The 12,382-nt window shown below is 45.5% G+C and overlaps 1 protein-coding gene across 1 annotated transcript in view; it reads left to right on the top strand.

Annotated features, from left to right (window-relative positions):
* Positions 1-12,382, top strand: part of GRIK4 (glutamate ionotropic receptor kainate type subunit 4) — a 758,447-nt gene that overhangs the window by 595,106 nt on the left and 150,959 nt on the right. Inside the window, exon 8 of the mRNA XM_063436300.1 lies at positions 6,307-6,360. Coding sequence (XP_063292370.1) covers positions 6,307-6,360 — 54 coding nt within the window. The remainder of the gene's footprint in view (positions 1-6,306; positions 6,361-12,382) is intronic.

Genomic DNA, 12,382 nt, shown 5'->3' with positions numbered 1-12,382 from the left:
CTTAAGATTTGCCAGTTTACTAACCCCTTAAGGACACATGACATGTGTGACATGTCATGATTCCTGTGACCTTTATGGGCAAAGCAACACAGTCCTCTAGGGTAACAGTTATAGAACAACAGTCTCTTGTGCAAAAATTGTGTGGTTTATTTACATCGTGCACAAAAATCCATGCAGCAATCAATTTGTTCAAAACTGCAGCACAACAGAAAGGAAAATCTACAAACAAAATCCTAGCTCAAATTTGAGCACTAACTAAACATAAAGTAATGTCCCTTACCAACCAGGGTAATAAACTACACAAATCAACAATAAGCATTGGTTTCACCAACCTTTAGCACTTTGTTTGGTGCTGCTCTGCAGGGACCTGCTCTCTCTCTGCAGGTCAGATTGTATCTCACTCTTTCTGCTCTGAGACCTGCTAATTAAAGCCTCAGCAGTTGCTAATTGGGCAGGTGAATGAGTATAGACTATGGAGGATACTGGGTCCTAGATACCTTCCTTCTATTACCCTCCCATAGACTCTGTCACATATCCCCCCCACCCCCCCGCCAGCTTAGACCCATCGGTCATAGCGACCTTTGACAACACACAATGGACTCTTGATAAACCATCTGCATTCCCCTGGTCTTTACCAGCTCTATGCGCCATAGAGAAGTTATATGGCTGAAGACTAAGGAACCACCTGGTTACTCTGGCATTTGTTTCCTTGTTATGTCTCATCCACGTCAATGGCGCATGATCTGTGACGAGTTTGAACCTTCTCCCCAACAGATAATACTTAAGTGTTTCCAGTGCCCATTTTATGGCCAAGCATTCTTTCTCAACCACTGAGTATCTCTGTTCATGGGGATTCAGCTTCTTGCTCAGGTACATAATGGGATGTTCTTCTCCCCTGTGTACCTGAGAAAGAACCGCTCCTAGGCCCACATCAGACGCATCTGTCTGTACCACAAATTATTTTGTAAAGTCAGGGGCAACCAAAATTGGGTCAGCACACAAAACCTCCTTCAGGGTACTAAATGCCTTCTCTACCTCGGGAGTCCACTTGATCATAACTGGGCCTTTTGCCTTAGTTAGCTCTGTCAACGGGTTTGTGATCGTAGCAAAGTTAGGTATGAATCTACGGTAGTAGCCCACTAAGCCCAGAAATGCCTGAACTTGTTTCTTTGTCACAGGACGTGGCCAATCCACAATAGCATCTACCTTACTTTTCTGTAGTTTCAGGAGACCCCTCCCAATAGTGTAGCCCAAATACTTAGCCTCCTCCAAACCTATTGTACATTTGGATGGTTGGCAGTTAGATCGGCATCTCGTATAGACTTTATTACTGCCTGAACTCGGGGAAGGTGTGTTTCCCAATCTGTACTGTGTATAACCACATCGTCAAGGTAGGCAGCCGCGTATTCACTATGGGGCCTAAGGATTCTATCCATCATTCTTTGGAAGGTGGCAGGTGCACCATGCAACCCGAAAGGTAAGACTTTATAGTGAAATAAACCATCTGGTGTGGAAAAAGCTGTTTTTTCTTTGGCTCGCTCTGTTAAGGGAACTTGCCAATAACCTTTAGTCAGATCTAATGTAGTCAGATATCTGGACCGTCCTAATCTCTCTATTAGGTCATCAACCCTAGGCATGGGATAAGCATCACATTTTGATATCTCATTTAATTTTCTAAAATCATTACAGAATCTGATTTCTCCATTTGGCTTGGGTACCAACACTATAGGATTACTCCATTCACTTTGTGATTCCTCGATAACCCCTAGCTCAAGCATCTTTCGGACCTCTGCTTTGATGGCTTCTTTTCTGGCCTCTGGGATTCGGTAGGGTTTTAAATTAACCCTTTTTCCAGGTTCCGTAATTATGTCATGTTCAATAACATGAGTCTTTCCTGGTACTGGAGCAAACACATCCCGATTTCTAAGAACAAACTCTCGGACCTCATTTTTCTGATGAGGTGCTAGAGTGTCAGCAATGTTAACCTCTGGTACTTTGTCTACTTTGGTCAGAGGAACTTTGTCTGTCATGGCCATCAAGGCCCCTCTGTCTGTCCAGGGTTTAAGTAAATTTATATGGTTTATTTGTTTGGGCTTTCTTCTACCAGGTTGTCTCACCTTATAATTAACCTCATTGACTCGTTCAATGATCTCGTATGGGCCATGCTAGTTTGCCAGGAATTTACTTTCTACTGTGGGGATTAGTACCATAATCCTGTCTCCAGGTTGAAAGACCCTAAGTCTAGCATTCCTGTTATAACTAGCTTTCTGGGCTTCCTGAGCTCTCTCCATATTTTCCCTGACAATTGGCATTATGGCCTCAATGCGATCCTGCATTTGTGCCACATGTTCAATAACACTCCTATGAGGCGTGTGTTCCTGTTCCCATGTTTCTGCCTCTACCTCTGTACGCTTATCCTGTTTTATTACAGTATCTTCCCAAATTTTCCGGAAGAGGGGAAAATCACGCCCCAATACAGCATCATAAGGCAATGATGCTACCACCCCAACTCTGTTTTATCACCCCTACCCCGGTAGCAAATTCCACCTCGGCCATGGGGTTCGTGTGGGTGTCACCATGTATGCATATTATATCCAACACGTGAATTTTATCTACTTGCTCACTCTGAAGTAAAGATCTCTTTACCAATGAAACCTCACTCCCAGAATCTAAGAGTGCTTGCACACTCCTCCCCTCCATATTTACAGATTTGACATGATTAATAGCACCAGTACTTGTTAAAGCAGACATTTGTGTGTATACCAACATTGCACCATGTTTCTCCCCCCTCCCCAAATTACATTCCATAGGTTCATCAGTCTGTGGACAGTTACGTGCAATATGTCCAATCTCCTGACATCTATAACACTTTATCTCTTTCTCAGTGTGGCCTTGTGGCCGGGTTGGGAACCTGGGTACCCAATTTTCCAGGTAAGGTTCTTTACTCTGAGTTTCATTAGCAAACCGGTATCTCTCTGTCAAGTTCATCACTTCTTCAGGGTCCTTTGGATCCGCTTGACTGACCCATTTCCGTAGCGCTATCGGCAGACTCCTGAGGAAGCGATCCATAACCACCTTTTCAATGAGTACTGCAGCAGAGTTGATTTCTGGCTGTAGCCACTTCTGGGCAAGTCTCAAGAGGTCATACATTTGTGACCTAGTAGGTTTCTCAGTATCATAAACCCAAGCATTATATCTTTGGGCTCACACTGCAGGCGTAACTCCAAGCCGTGTTAGTATTTCCGCTTTCAATCGGTCATAGTCTTGTGCTTGGCTGAGAGGCAAATCATCATACGCTTTTTGTGATTCTCCACTGAGGCAAGGGGCTAATAATCCTGCCCACTGACCTGGAGGCCATCCTTCTCGGGTAGCAATCCTTTCAAAGGTTGTCAGGTAATCCTCCATGTCATCAACCTCACTCACTTTATGTAAAAAGTCAGTAACTCTAATCCGGCGCCCCCTATCCATAGCATGGTTTGTTGCAAAGCACTTGTTAGTTTGTCTCTGTCTTCCCGCTGAGTTTCCATAATGCAGTCTATTTGTGTGGCCAATAAGCGGTTTGTCTCCTGTTGGACCACAACAGCCTGTCGCTGTGTCTCCATGAGGCTACTGATCTGCGCCGCTGTTACACGGTTTGCGTCTTGCTGGGTAGCAGTAGCCTGTACCAAGGCTTTTACTAACTCTTCCATCTTGCTTGTTGTTTTTTTTTTTCAGCCACTTGGTAAATACCACACACACCACAACTGCAGGCCTCTGTTTCAAACAACCAGTCTCAGTTTGCAGAGTCGCAGTACCTTAGGCCTCTATACCCAAAGAACGTATAAATGTGCTTTAACTGTCCGCATCCTCCACCATCTTGTGACCTTTATGGGCAAAGCAACACAGTCCTCTAGGGCAGTGTTTCCCAACCCAGTCCTCAAGGCACACCTACCAGTCCAGGATTTAAGGATTACCCAGTTTTGTCTAAGGTGTTTTTAGAAAAAAAGAAAAAACACCTTAGACAAAACTGGGTAATCCTTAAATCCTGGACTGGTAGGTGTGCCTTGAGGACTGGGTTGGGAAACACTGCTCTATGGTAACAGGTATAGAACAACAGTCTCTTGTGCAAAAATTGTGTGGTTTATTTACATCGTGCACAAAATCCATGCAGCAATCAATTTGTTCAAAACTGCAGCACAACAGAAAGGAAAATCTACAAACAAAATCCTAGCTCAAATTTGAGCACTAACTAAACATAAAGTAATGTCCCTTACTAACCAGGGTAATAAACTACACAAATCAACAATAAGCATTGGTTTCACCAACCTTTAGCACTTTGTTTGGTGCTGCTCTGCACAGACCTGCTCTCTCTCTGCAGGTCAGATCGTATCTCACTCTTTCTGCTCTGAGACCTGCTAATTAAAGCCTCAGCAGTTGCTAATTGGGCAGGTGAATGAGTATAGACTATGGAGGATTCTGGGTTCTAGATACCTTCCTTCTATTACCCTCCCATAGACTCTGTCACATTCCCTTTTATTCCAGAAGTTTGGTCCTTAAGGGGTTAAAGATGCATGGAGTGTCAGTTTAGGTTTGGCTGTTTTGGAGATAACTTTTGTCTTTTAAAATAATAGGTTGTGGAAAGATTGGTCCTAAAAAAATTCCAGTCCGGGAAATTAGGAGAAAAATTCAGTTGAGAGACAGACATCACCAGCAGTAGGTTCCCGATCAGTAGGTTCTCCACCCACAAAAGCACGTAAATAGCAAAACAAATGCTAGTCCTACACTCCAGGACAAAAATTCAGACTTTGTAGAAACAAAAAAATAGTAGCTGTATTCCATCAAAATAGAATGAAAAATACATAAAATTTACATACAGACAGTACCAATATGACACTTTCTCAGAGATCAGGGAAGAAGGAAGCACACTTAAGCAGAGGAACTCCAAGATTGCTTTTTCTAAAAACACTTCTTATTTCACACACTTCTATCAGAGGAAACTGAGTGGGAGATATTTTATATGTAATGAAACATTCCTTAAAATCAATAGTTGGGAAAGTATTTAAAGGGTTATTAAGTATTAATATTCAGGAATTAATTGTTTATTTAATTGGATGGTTGCCCACTTCCTTAAACTCAAGTTTACCAAAACTGAAATTCTGGTCTTTCCTCCCTCAAGTGTTGCTACTACTGTGTCTGTCTCCCTCCAAGTCCATGGTGCTAACATCAGTTCCACCACGAAGGCCCGCTGCCTAGGTGTTCTCTTTGACTCCGACCTCTCCTTCATGCCTCATGTTCAGTCTATCGCCAAATCCTGCCGCTTCCATCTCAAAAACATTGCGCACATCCGACCCTACTTAACGCCAGATGCGACTAAGGTGCTTGTCCATTCCACTTTCCTTTCTCGCCTTGACTACTGTAATACGCTTCTCAGTGGTCTTATGTGCTCCCAACTTGCACCGTTACAGTCCATAATAAATGCGGTGGCGAGGCTCATATTCCTATCCGCCTGCACCGCCCACGCCTCACCCTTCTGTCAGTCCCTACATTGGCTTCCTGTAAGATATAGGGCTCAATTTAAAATTCTGGTTCTTGCTTTCAAATCTCTACATAATGCTGCTCCCACCTATGTATCCTCCCTAATACACAAGTATGTCCTGTCTAGGCCCTTACGCTCTGCTGAATACTTACGTCTATCTTCTGTCTGTACTCCCACCTCTGATGCTCACCTTCAAGACTTCTCAAGGGCTGCACCTTTCCTGTGGAACCCACTTCCCTCCTCTTTTAGATGCTCACCCAGTCTCCACTTCTTCATAAAAGCGTATCAATTAAACTGGTAATAACTCCAGACTGATTCCTCTCTTGCAACTGTCATTAGTCTAATACTATCCTTACCTGTTGTATCACTTCACCCCTCTTCCTCTAGCATGTAAGCTCATTGAGCATTGCCCTCAACCCCTCTGTTCCTGTGTGTCCAACTTGTCTGGTTACAACTACATGTTTGTTCCCCAACCCACTGTAAAGCGCTGCGGAATTTGTTAGCGCTATAAAAATAATAACATAATAATAATTGTTTATAAAAACTCACCATTAGTTATTTACTATTTTCTTTACATATTTTGATTTATTTTGAGTATGGTTTCTTTATTTCTACAATTCATTTTTTTAAAGAACCTTATAGTGAATGAATTAAGTGCAATTATCCATACAATGCTTTCACGGAGATAAACTGATTATACCACTAAAATGACTTTGCTTCCTTTAGAAAATTAATATAATATATAGTTTATTGGTTTTAATTGCATTCTCTCTCTCCCTTTCTCTCCACAGGCAGCAGAGCTGGGTATGGTATCAGCTTATTACACGTATATCTTTACAAATTTGGTGAGACATTTTTTAAGTTTAATATTATGATATATCATAAAAATATGTTAGACAGCGAACGGATTGCCAGCAGGAATGTTGTGTTAAAGTCCATTAATTCTCCAGGAATCTTCACTGCCTCTCTGCCAACATTACATTATTAGTTTAATTCTGTAAAGTATAGAAAGAAATATATATGCGAGCTTGCAATAACTTAATGACATGCACATGAAATGTAACTTAACTCAAAGAAGCATGAATGATACTTTTAATGTTTCTCAATATTAATGCCTGCCTGTGTTCTCTATTCTCATTTATGTGATGCAAAATTGTATGATACCATAAAAACAAAATACGGAACGGTCTAGTAAATGCTAACATAGGCAGAAACATACAGTAAACATTTAATTGTTCATTTATACGTCTTTGCTATCTGTAAAACAATGAGGTGTTGGTCTCTTTATGTCCTCTTCCTCTTGAGGAATCAAGTAATAGTACAGCATTTCTACAGAATAAAGGAGCAGGTAAATTAGAGACATGACCTTATTCCTTCCCATCTGTCCCTATTATTCTAATTTTTGTTTTGTTTTGTTTTATTTTCTTCTTGCTCATTAATGATGCAGTGTACTGCAATGATATTTTAGCAATTCCTTCATTTCGAGGAAAGAAGGGGCTAGAAGTATTCCCTCCATTCATATATAATCATGTTTGCTAATATATTATTCATATTATTAGTAATTATGTTTATTGCACTCAATTGTTTTGTTACAGAAATTAGTAAAGTGTGTTAATAGTCTGCTTCCCCATACTTATGCCTTACAAAAGTATCAGAGGCGGACTGAACGGTCGGGCACTTCGGACATGGTCCGAGGGCCCTGCCGGGAGGTGGGCACGCCATAAGGGGGCCCGCCCGCCCCTTTAAATGCTGCAGCCGCCTGAGCGCTCTCTTAAGAGCGCTCAGGCGGCTGCAGCTTCTCACCTCCCCTCCTCTGTAGCGTGGCCGAGCTGCTGTGCGGTCCGGTGCCCGGCCGGAGTGATAGGAAGGTGCTCAGTGTGAACCTTCCTGTCAGTCCGGCCGGGTACAGGAAACAGAAACTCCTGTTCCGCGCGGAACAGGAGTTTCTGTTTCCTGTACCTGGCCGGACTGACAGGAAGGTGCACACTCAGAGAGGGGGGGAAATGAACAGAGAGGGAGGAGGTGAGGGGGGGGAAATGAACAGAGAGGGAGGGGGGGGGGGAATGAACAGAGAGGGAGGGGGTGGGGGGGAATGAACCGAGAGGGAGGGGGTGGGGGGGAAATGAACAGAGAGGGAGGGGGTGGGGGGGAAATGAACGGAGGGGGTGGGGGGGAATGAACTGAGAGGGAGGGGGTGGGGGGGAATGAACAGAGAGGGGGGGGGATGAACAGAGAGGGGGGAATGAACAGAGAGGGGGGAATGAACAGGGGGGTGAACAGAGAGGGGGGAATGAACAGAGAGGGGGGAATGAACAGAGAGGGGGGAATGAACAGAGAGGGGGGGATGAACAGAGAGGGGAGGGATGAACAGAGGGGGGGATGAACAGAGAGGGGGGGAATAAACAGAGAGGGGGGAATAAACAGAGAGGGGGGGGGAATAAACAGGGAGGGGGGAATAAACAGGGAGGGGGGGAATAAACAGGGAGGGGGGGAATAAACAGGGAGGGGGGAATGAACAGGTAGGGGGGGAAATGAACAGGTAGGGGGGGAAATGAACAGAGCGGGGGAGAATGAACAGAGAGGGAGGGGAGGGGGGTAAGAAGAAAGAGGGAGGGGGTAAGAAGAAAGAGGGAGGGGGTAAGAAGAAAGAGGGAGGGGTAAGAAGAGAGAGGGAGGGGGGTAAGAAGAAAGAGGGAGGGGGTAAGAAGAAAGAGGGAGGGGGTAAGAAGAAAGAGGGAGGGGTAAGAAGAGAGAGGGAGGGGGGTTAAGAAGAGGGAGGGGGGTAAGAAGAGAGAGGGAGGGGGGGTAAGAAGAGAGAGGGTGAGGGGGGAGAAGAGAAAGGGAGGGGGGGTAAGAAGAGAAAGGGAGGGGGTAAGAAGAGAAAGGGAGGGGGGTAAGAAGAGAGAGGGAGGGGGTAGGAAGAGAGAGGGAGGGGCATAAGAAGAGAGAGGGGGGGTTAGGAGAAAAGAGGGAGGGGGTAAGAAGAGAGAGGAAGGGGGGTAAGAAGAGAGGGAGGGGGTAAGAAGAGGGGGGACGGGGGTAAGAAGAGGGGGGAGGGGAGTAAGAAGAGGGAGGAGTAAGAAGAGGGGGAGGGGGGAGTAAGAAGAGGGGGAGAGTAAGAAGGGGGGTAAGAAGAGAGTGAGGGGGGAGTAAGAAGAGGGGGAGGGGGGGAGTAAGAGGAGGGCAATTGCCCCCTCCCCTGTCCGCAGGCACCGGGTCCTTCTTGCACGAGCACAGATCGTTGCCGCGGTTACCACGGCAACGTTACGGCTCTTGCGAGAGTAAACTCTAGCCCTGGAGCTACGGGCTAGAGTTCACTCTCAACACTGTGACCACCAGGGATTCCTGATGGTCGCAGTGGTGAGAGTGAACTCTAGCCCCATAAACACACTGCCCCCACACACCATACACATTCACACACTGCCCACCATACACCCACACACACCATACACATTTACACACATTGCCACACACACACATACACTGCCCACCCATACACACACAGCCCCCCATACTAACATTGCCACACACATACACAGCCCCCTCATACACACATTGCCCCACACACCCTACACATTCACACACTACACCCCCTCACACATACTGAACCTTTCACACACACTGCACCCCTTACACATTGCACCACTGCTCCTATACCCTACTACAGCCTCATATCCCAGCAGACCCCAGGTAAGTTGTCAAACTGTTCTTAAACGGTTTGACTACTTACTCTGAAAGGGGGGTCCGGCCCTCCTGGCACCATAACGACTACACAGAGCAGTAGTGGTTATTGTGCATGGATTATTTCTTTAAATAATCTACAAGTGCCCCAGTAGCCAGCAAGCCAGCCAGCCCACATGCCGGCCAGCCAGCCCACAGGCTGGCCAGCCAGCCCACAGGCCACCAGTTAGGCTTACAGCCAGCAAGCCCGCAGCCTGCCAACCGCAGCCAGCAAGCCACAGCCAGCAAGCCAACAGCCTGACAGCCGCAGCCAGCAAGCCAACAGCCTGCCGGCAGTAGCCAGCAAGCCCACAGCCTGCCGGCAGTAGCCAGCAAGCCCACAGCCTGCCGGCAGTAGCCAGCAAGCCCACAGCCTGCCGGCAGTAGCCAGCAAGCCCACAGCCTGCCGGCAGTAGCCAGCAAGCCCACAGCCTGCCAGCAAGCCCACAGCCTGCCAGCAAGCCCACAGCCTGCCAGCCGCAGCCGCAGCCAGTGTTGGAGAGACCCCCTCCAGGCCCCATTAGACTCCATCGTAGTCTCTAATGGGACCTGGAGGAAATTCTTTCTAACACACTCTCTAAAGGACACTGAGATAGCCTCTGCTAGAATGCTCCCCCCCTCCATGGCCCATTAGCCCTCAAATGTAGTCTCTACTGGGGCCTGGAGGCGACTGTTTCCAGCAGGGACACTGAGATGGCCTCTGTTAGAAAGACCCCCTTCCAAGCCTATTAGACTCCATTGTAGTCTCTAATAGGGCCTGGAGGGGATTCTTTCTAACACACTCTCTAAAGGACACTGAGATAGCCTCTGCTAGAAAGACCCCCCTCCATGGCCCATTAGCCCTCAATTGTAGTCTCTACTGGGGCCTCAAAGGGATTATTGCACTTTTGTTCCTTGTGTCTAAAGATTGCGTAGGGTGTGGCTGGAGGCGGTGCATGGAGGCGGGACATTGGTGGCGCTTGCTGCGGAGTATGGGTGGGGCCTGTAAGGGGGCCCTTGATTTATTTTGCCCGGGGGCCCTGAGGGTTCTCAGTCCGCCCCTGAAAAGTATTCACCCCCCCTTGGCATTGTTTGTGTTTTGTTGCCTCACAACCTGGAATTAACATGGATTGTTTGATGATTTGCATCATTTAATTTAAAGAACATGCCCACAATTTTTAAGATTTTTTTATTTTTATTGTGAAGCAAACAACAAATAGGACAAAATAACAGAAAAAGTCAATGTGCATAACTTTTCACCCCCCTAAAGTCAATACTTTGTAGAGTCACCTTTTGCTGCAATCACAGCTCCAAGTCGCTTTGGATAAGTCTCTATGAGCTTGCCAATGGGATTTTGCCCATTCCTCCTTGCAAAACTGCTCCAGCTCCTTCAAGCTGGATGGTTTGCGCTTGTAAATAGCAATTTTTAAGTCTGACCACAGATTTTCTATTGGATTGAGGTTTGGGCTTTGACTATGCCATTCCAACACATTTACATGTTTCCCCTTAAACCACTCAAGTGTTGCTTTAGCAGTGTTTTTGAGGTCATTGTCCTGCTGGAAGGTGAACCTCCGTCCTAGCCTCAAATCATGCACAGAGTGGTACAAGTGGTTTTGCTCAAGAATATCCCTGTATTTAGCACCATCCATCTTTCCCTCAACTCTGACCAGTTTCCCAGTCCCGGCTGCTGAAAAACATCCCCACCGCATGATGCTGCCACCTCCATGTTTCACTGTGGGGATGGTGTTCTTTGGGTGATGTGATGTGTTGGGTTTGCGCCAGACGTAGCGTTTTCTTTGATGACTGAAAAGTTAAATTTTAGTCTCATCAGACCAGAGCACCTTCCTCCATACATTTTGGGAGTCTCCCACATGCTTTTTCGCAAACTCAAAACATGCCATTTTGTTTTTTGCTGAAAGTAATGGCTTTCTTCTTGCCACTCTGCCATAAAGCCCAACTCTATGGAGAGTACGGCTTATTGTCGTCCTATGTACAGATACTCCAGTCTCTGCTGTGGAACACTGCAGCTCCTCCAGGGTTACCTTAGGTCTCTGTGCTGCCTCTCTGATTAATGGCCTCCTTGCCAGGTCCGTGAGTTTTGGTGGGCGGCTGTCTCTTGGCAGGTTTGCTGTTGTGCCATGTTCTTTCCATTTGGTTATGATAGATTTGATGGTGCTCCTGGGGATCATCAAAGATTTGTATATTTTTTTATAACCTAACCCTGACTTGTACTTCTCAACAACATTGTCCCTTACTTGTTTGGAGAGTTCCTTGGTCTTCATGGCAGTGTTTGGTTAGTGGTGCCTCTTGCTTAGGTGTTACAGCCTCTGGGGCCTTTCAAAAAAGGTTTGTATATGTAATGACAGACCATTTCACTAATTATGTGACTTCTGAAGGTAATGGACTTCATAACAAAGGGGGTGAATATATATGCACATGCCAATTTTCTGTTTTCTATTTCTAAACAATAGTTTTATGTATATATTTTTCTAATTTCACTTCACCAACTTAGACTATTGTGTTCTGATCCATCACATAAAATTCAGATTAATAAAACATTGAACTTAAGGCTGTAATGTAACAAAATAGGTAAAAAGTCAAGGGGGCTGAATACTTTTGCAAGGCACTGTATACTGAGACTGTATTTAAACCTCCAGTGCATATACTAAGATTATATGAGTCAGATACATTGAGGCTGTGTTTTCACAACACTTGTACAGATTATATCACTCACATATACTGAAGCTGTGACTAACAGCAACCCAAACACATAGCTTGTCTTAGATGTATATACTTAAGTTGTTTTCACAACAGCTCATACAAAAATGTTATATAAACTCATATAAAGATTGTGTTTGCCTATATATAGTGCATGCAGAGGACACATACTGAGCTGTGTCTTTACAGAACTTATACATAGAGCATAGTTCTGAGTGGGGACCCACCAAAGGGCAGGCTATTTTAGTTCCTGTCTGTTCTCAGAATACTCTTGCGACCTGTTTTTTGCTCTCCGTAAGTTTAAAGGGTAATCCAGACATGGACCCCTTACGGTGCCTAGAGAGATATCAGCTATGCCTCACTGATGATGCCAAACAAGGCTGAAACGATCGTCTGGGGTTGCTGTGTCTCTCGTGCAGAGAGAACTTGCTGGCATTTTGGATCTGGACT

Source organism: Pelobates fuscus, chromosome 11, assembly GCF_036172605.1.
Source record: "Pelobates fuscus isolate aPelFus1 chromosome 11, aPelFus1.pri, whole genome shotgun sequence".
Taxonomy (NCBI): domain Eukaryota; kingdom Metazoa; phylum Chordata; class Amphibia; order Anura; family Pelobatidae; genus Pelobates; species Pelobates fuscus.
This window is presented reverse-complemented; position numbering and strand designations above follow the sequence as displayed.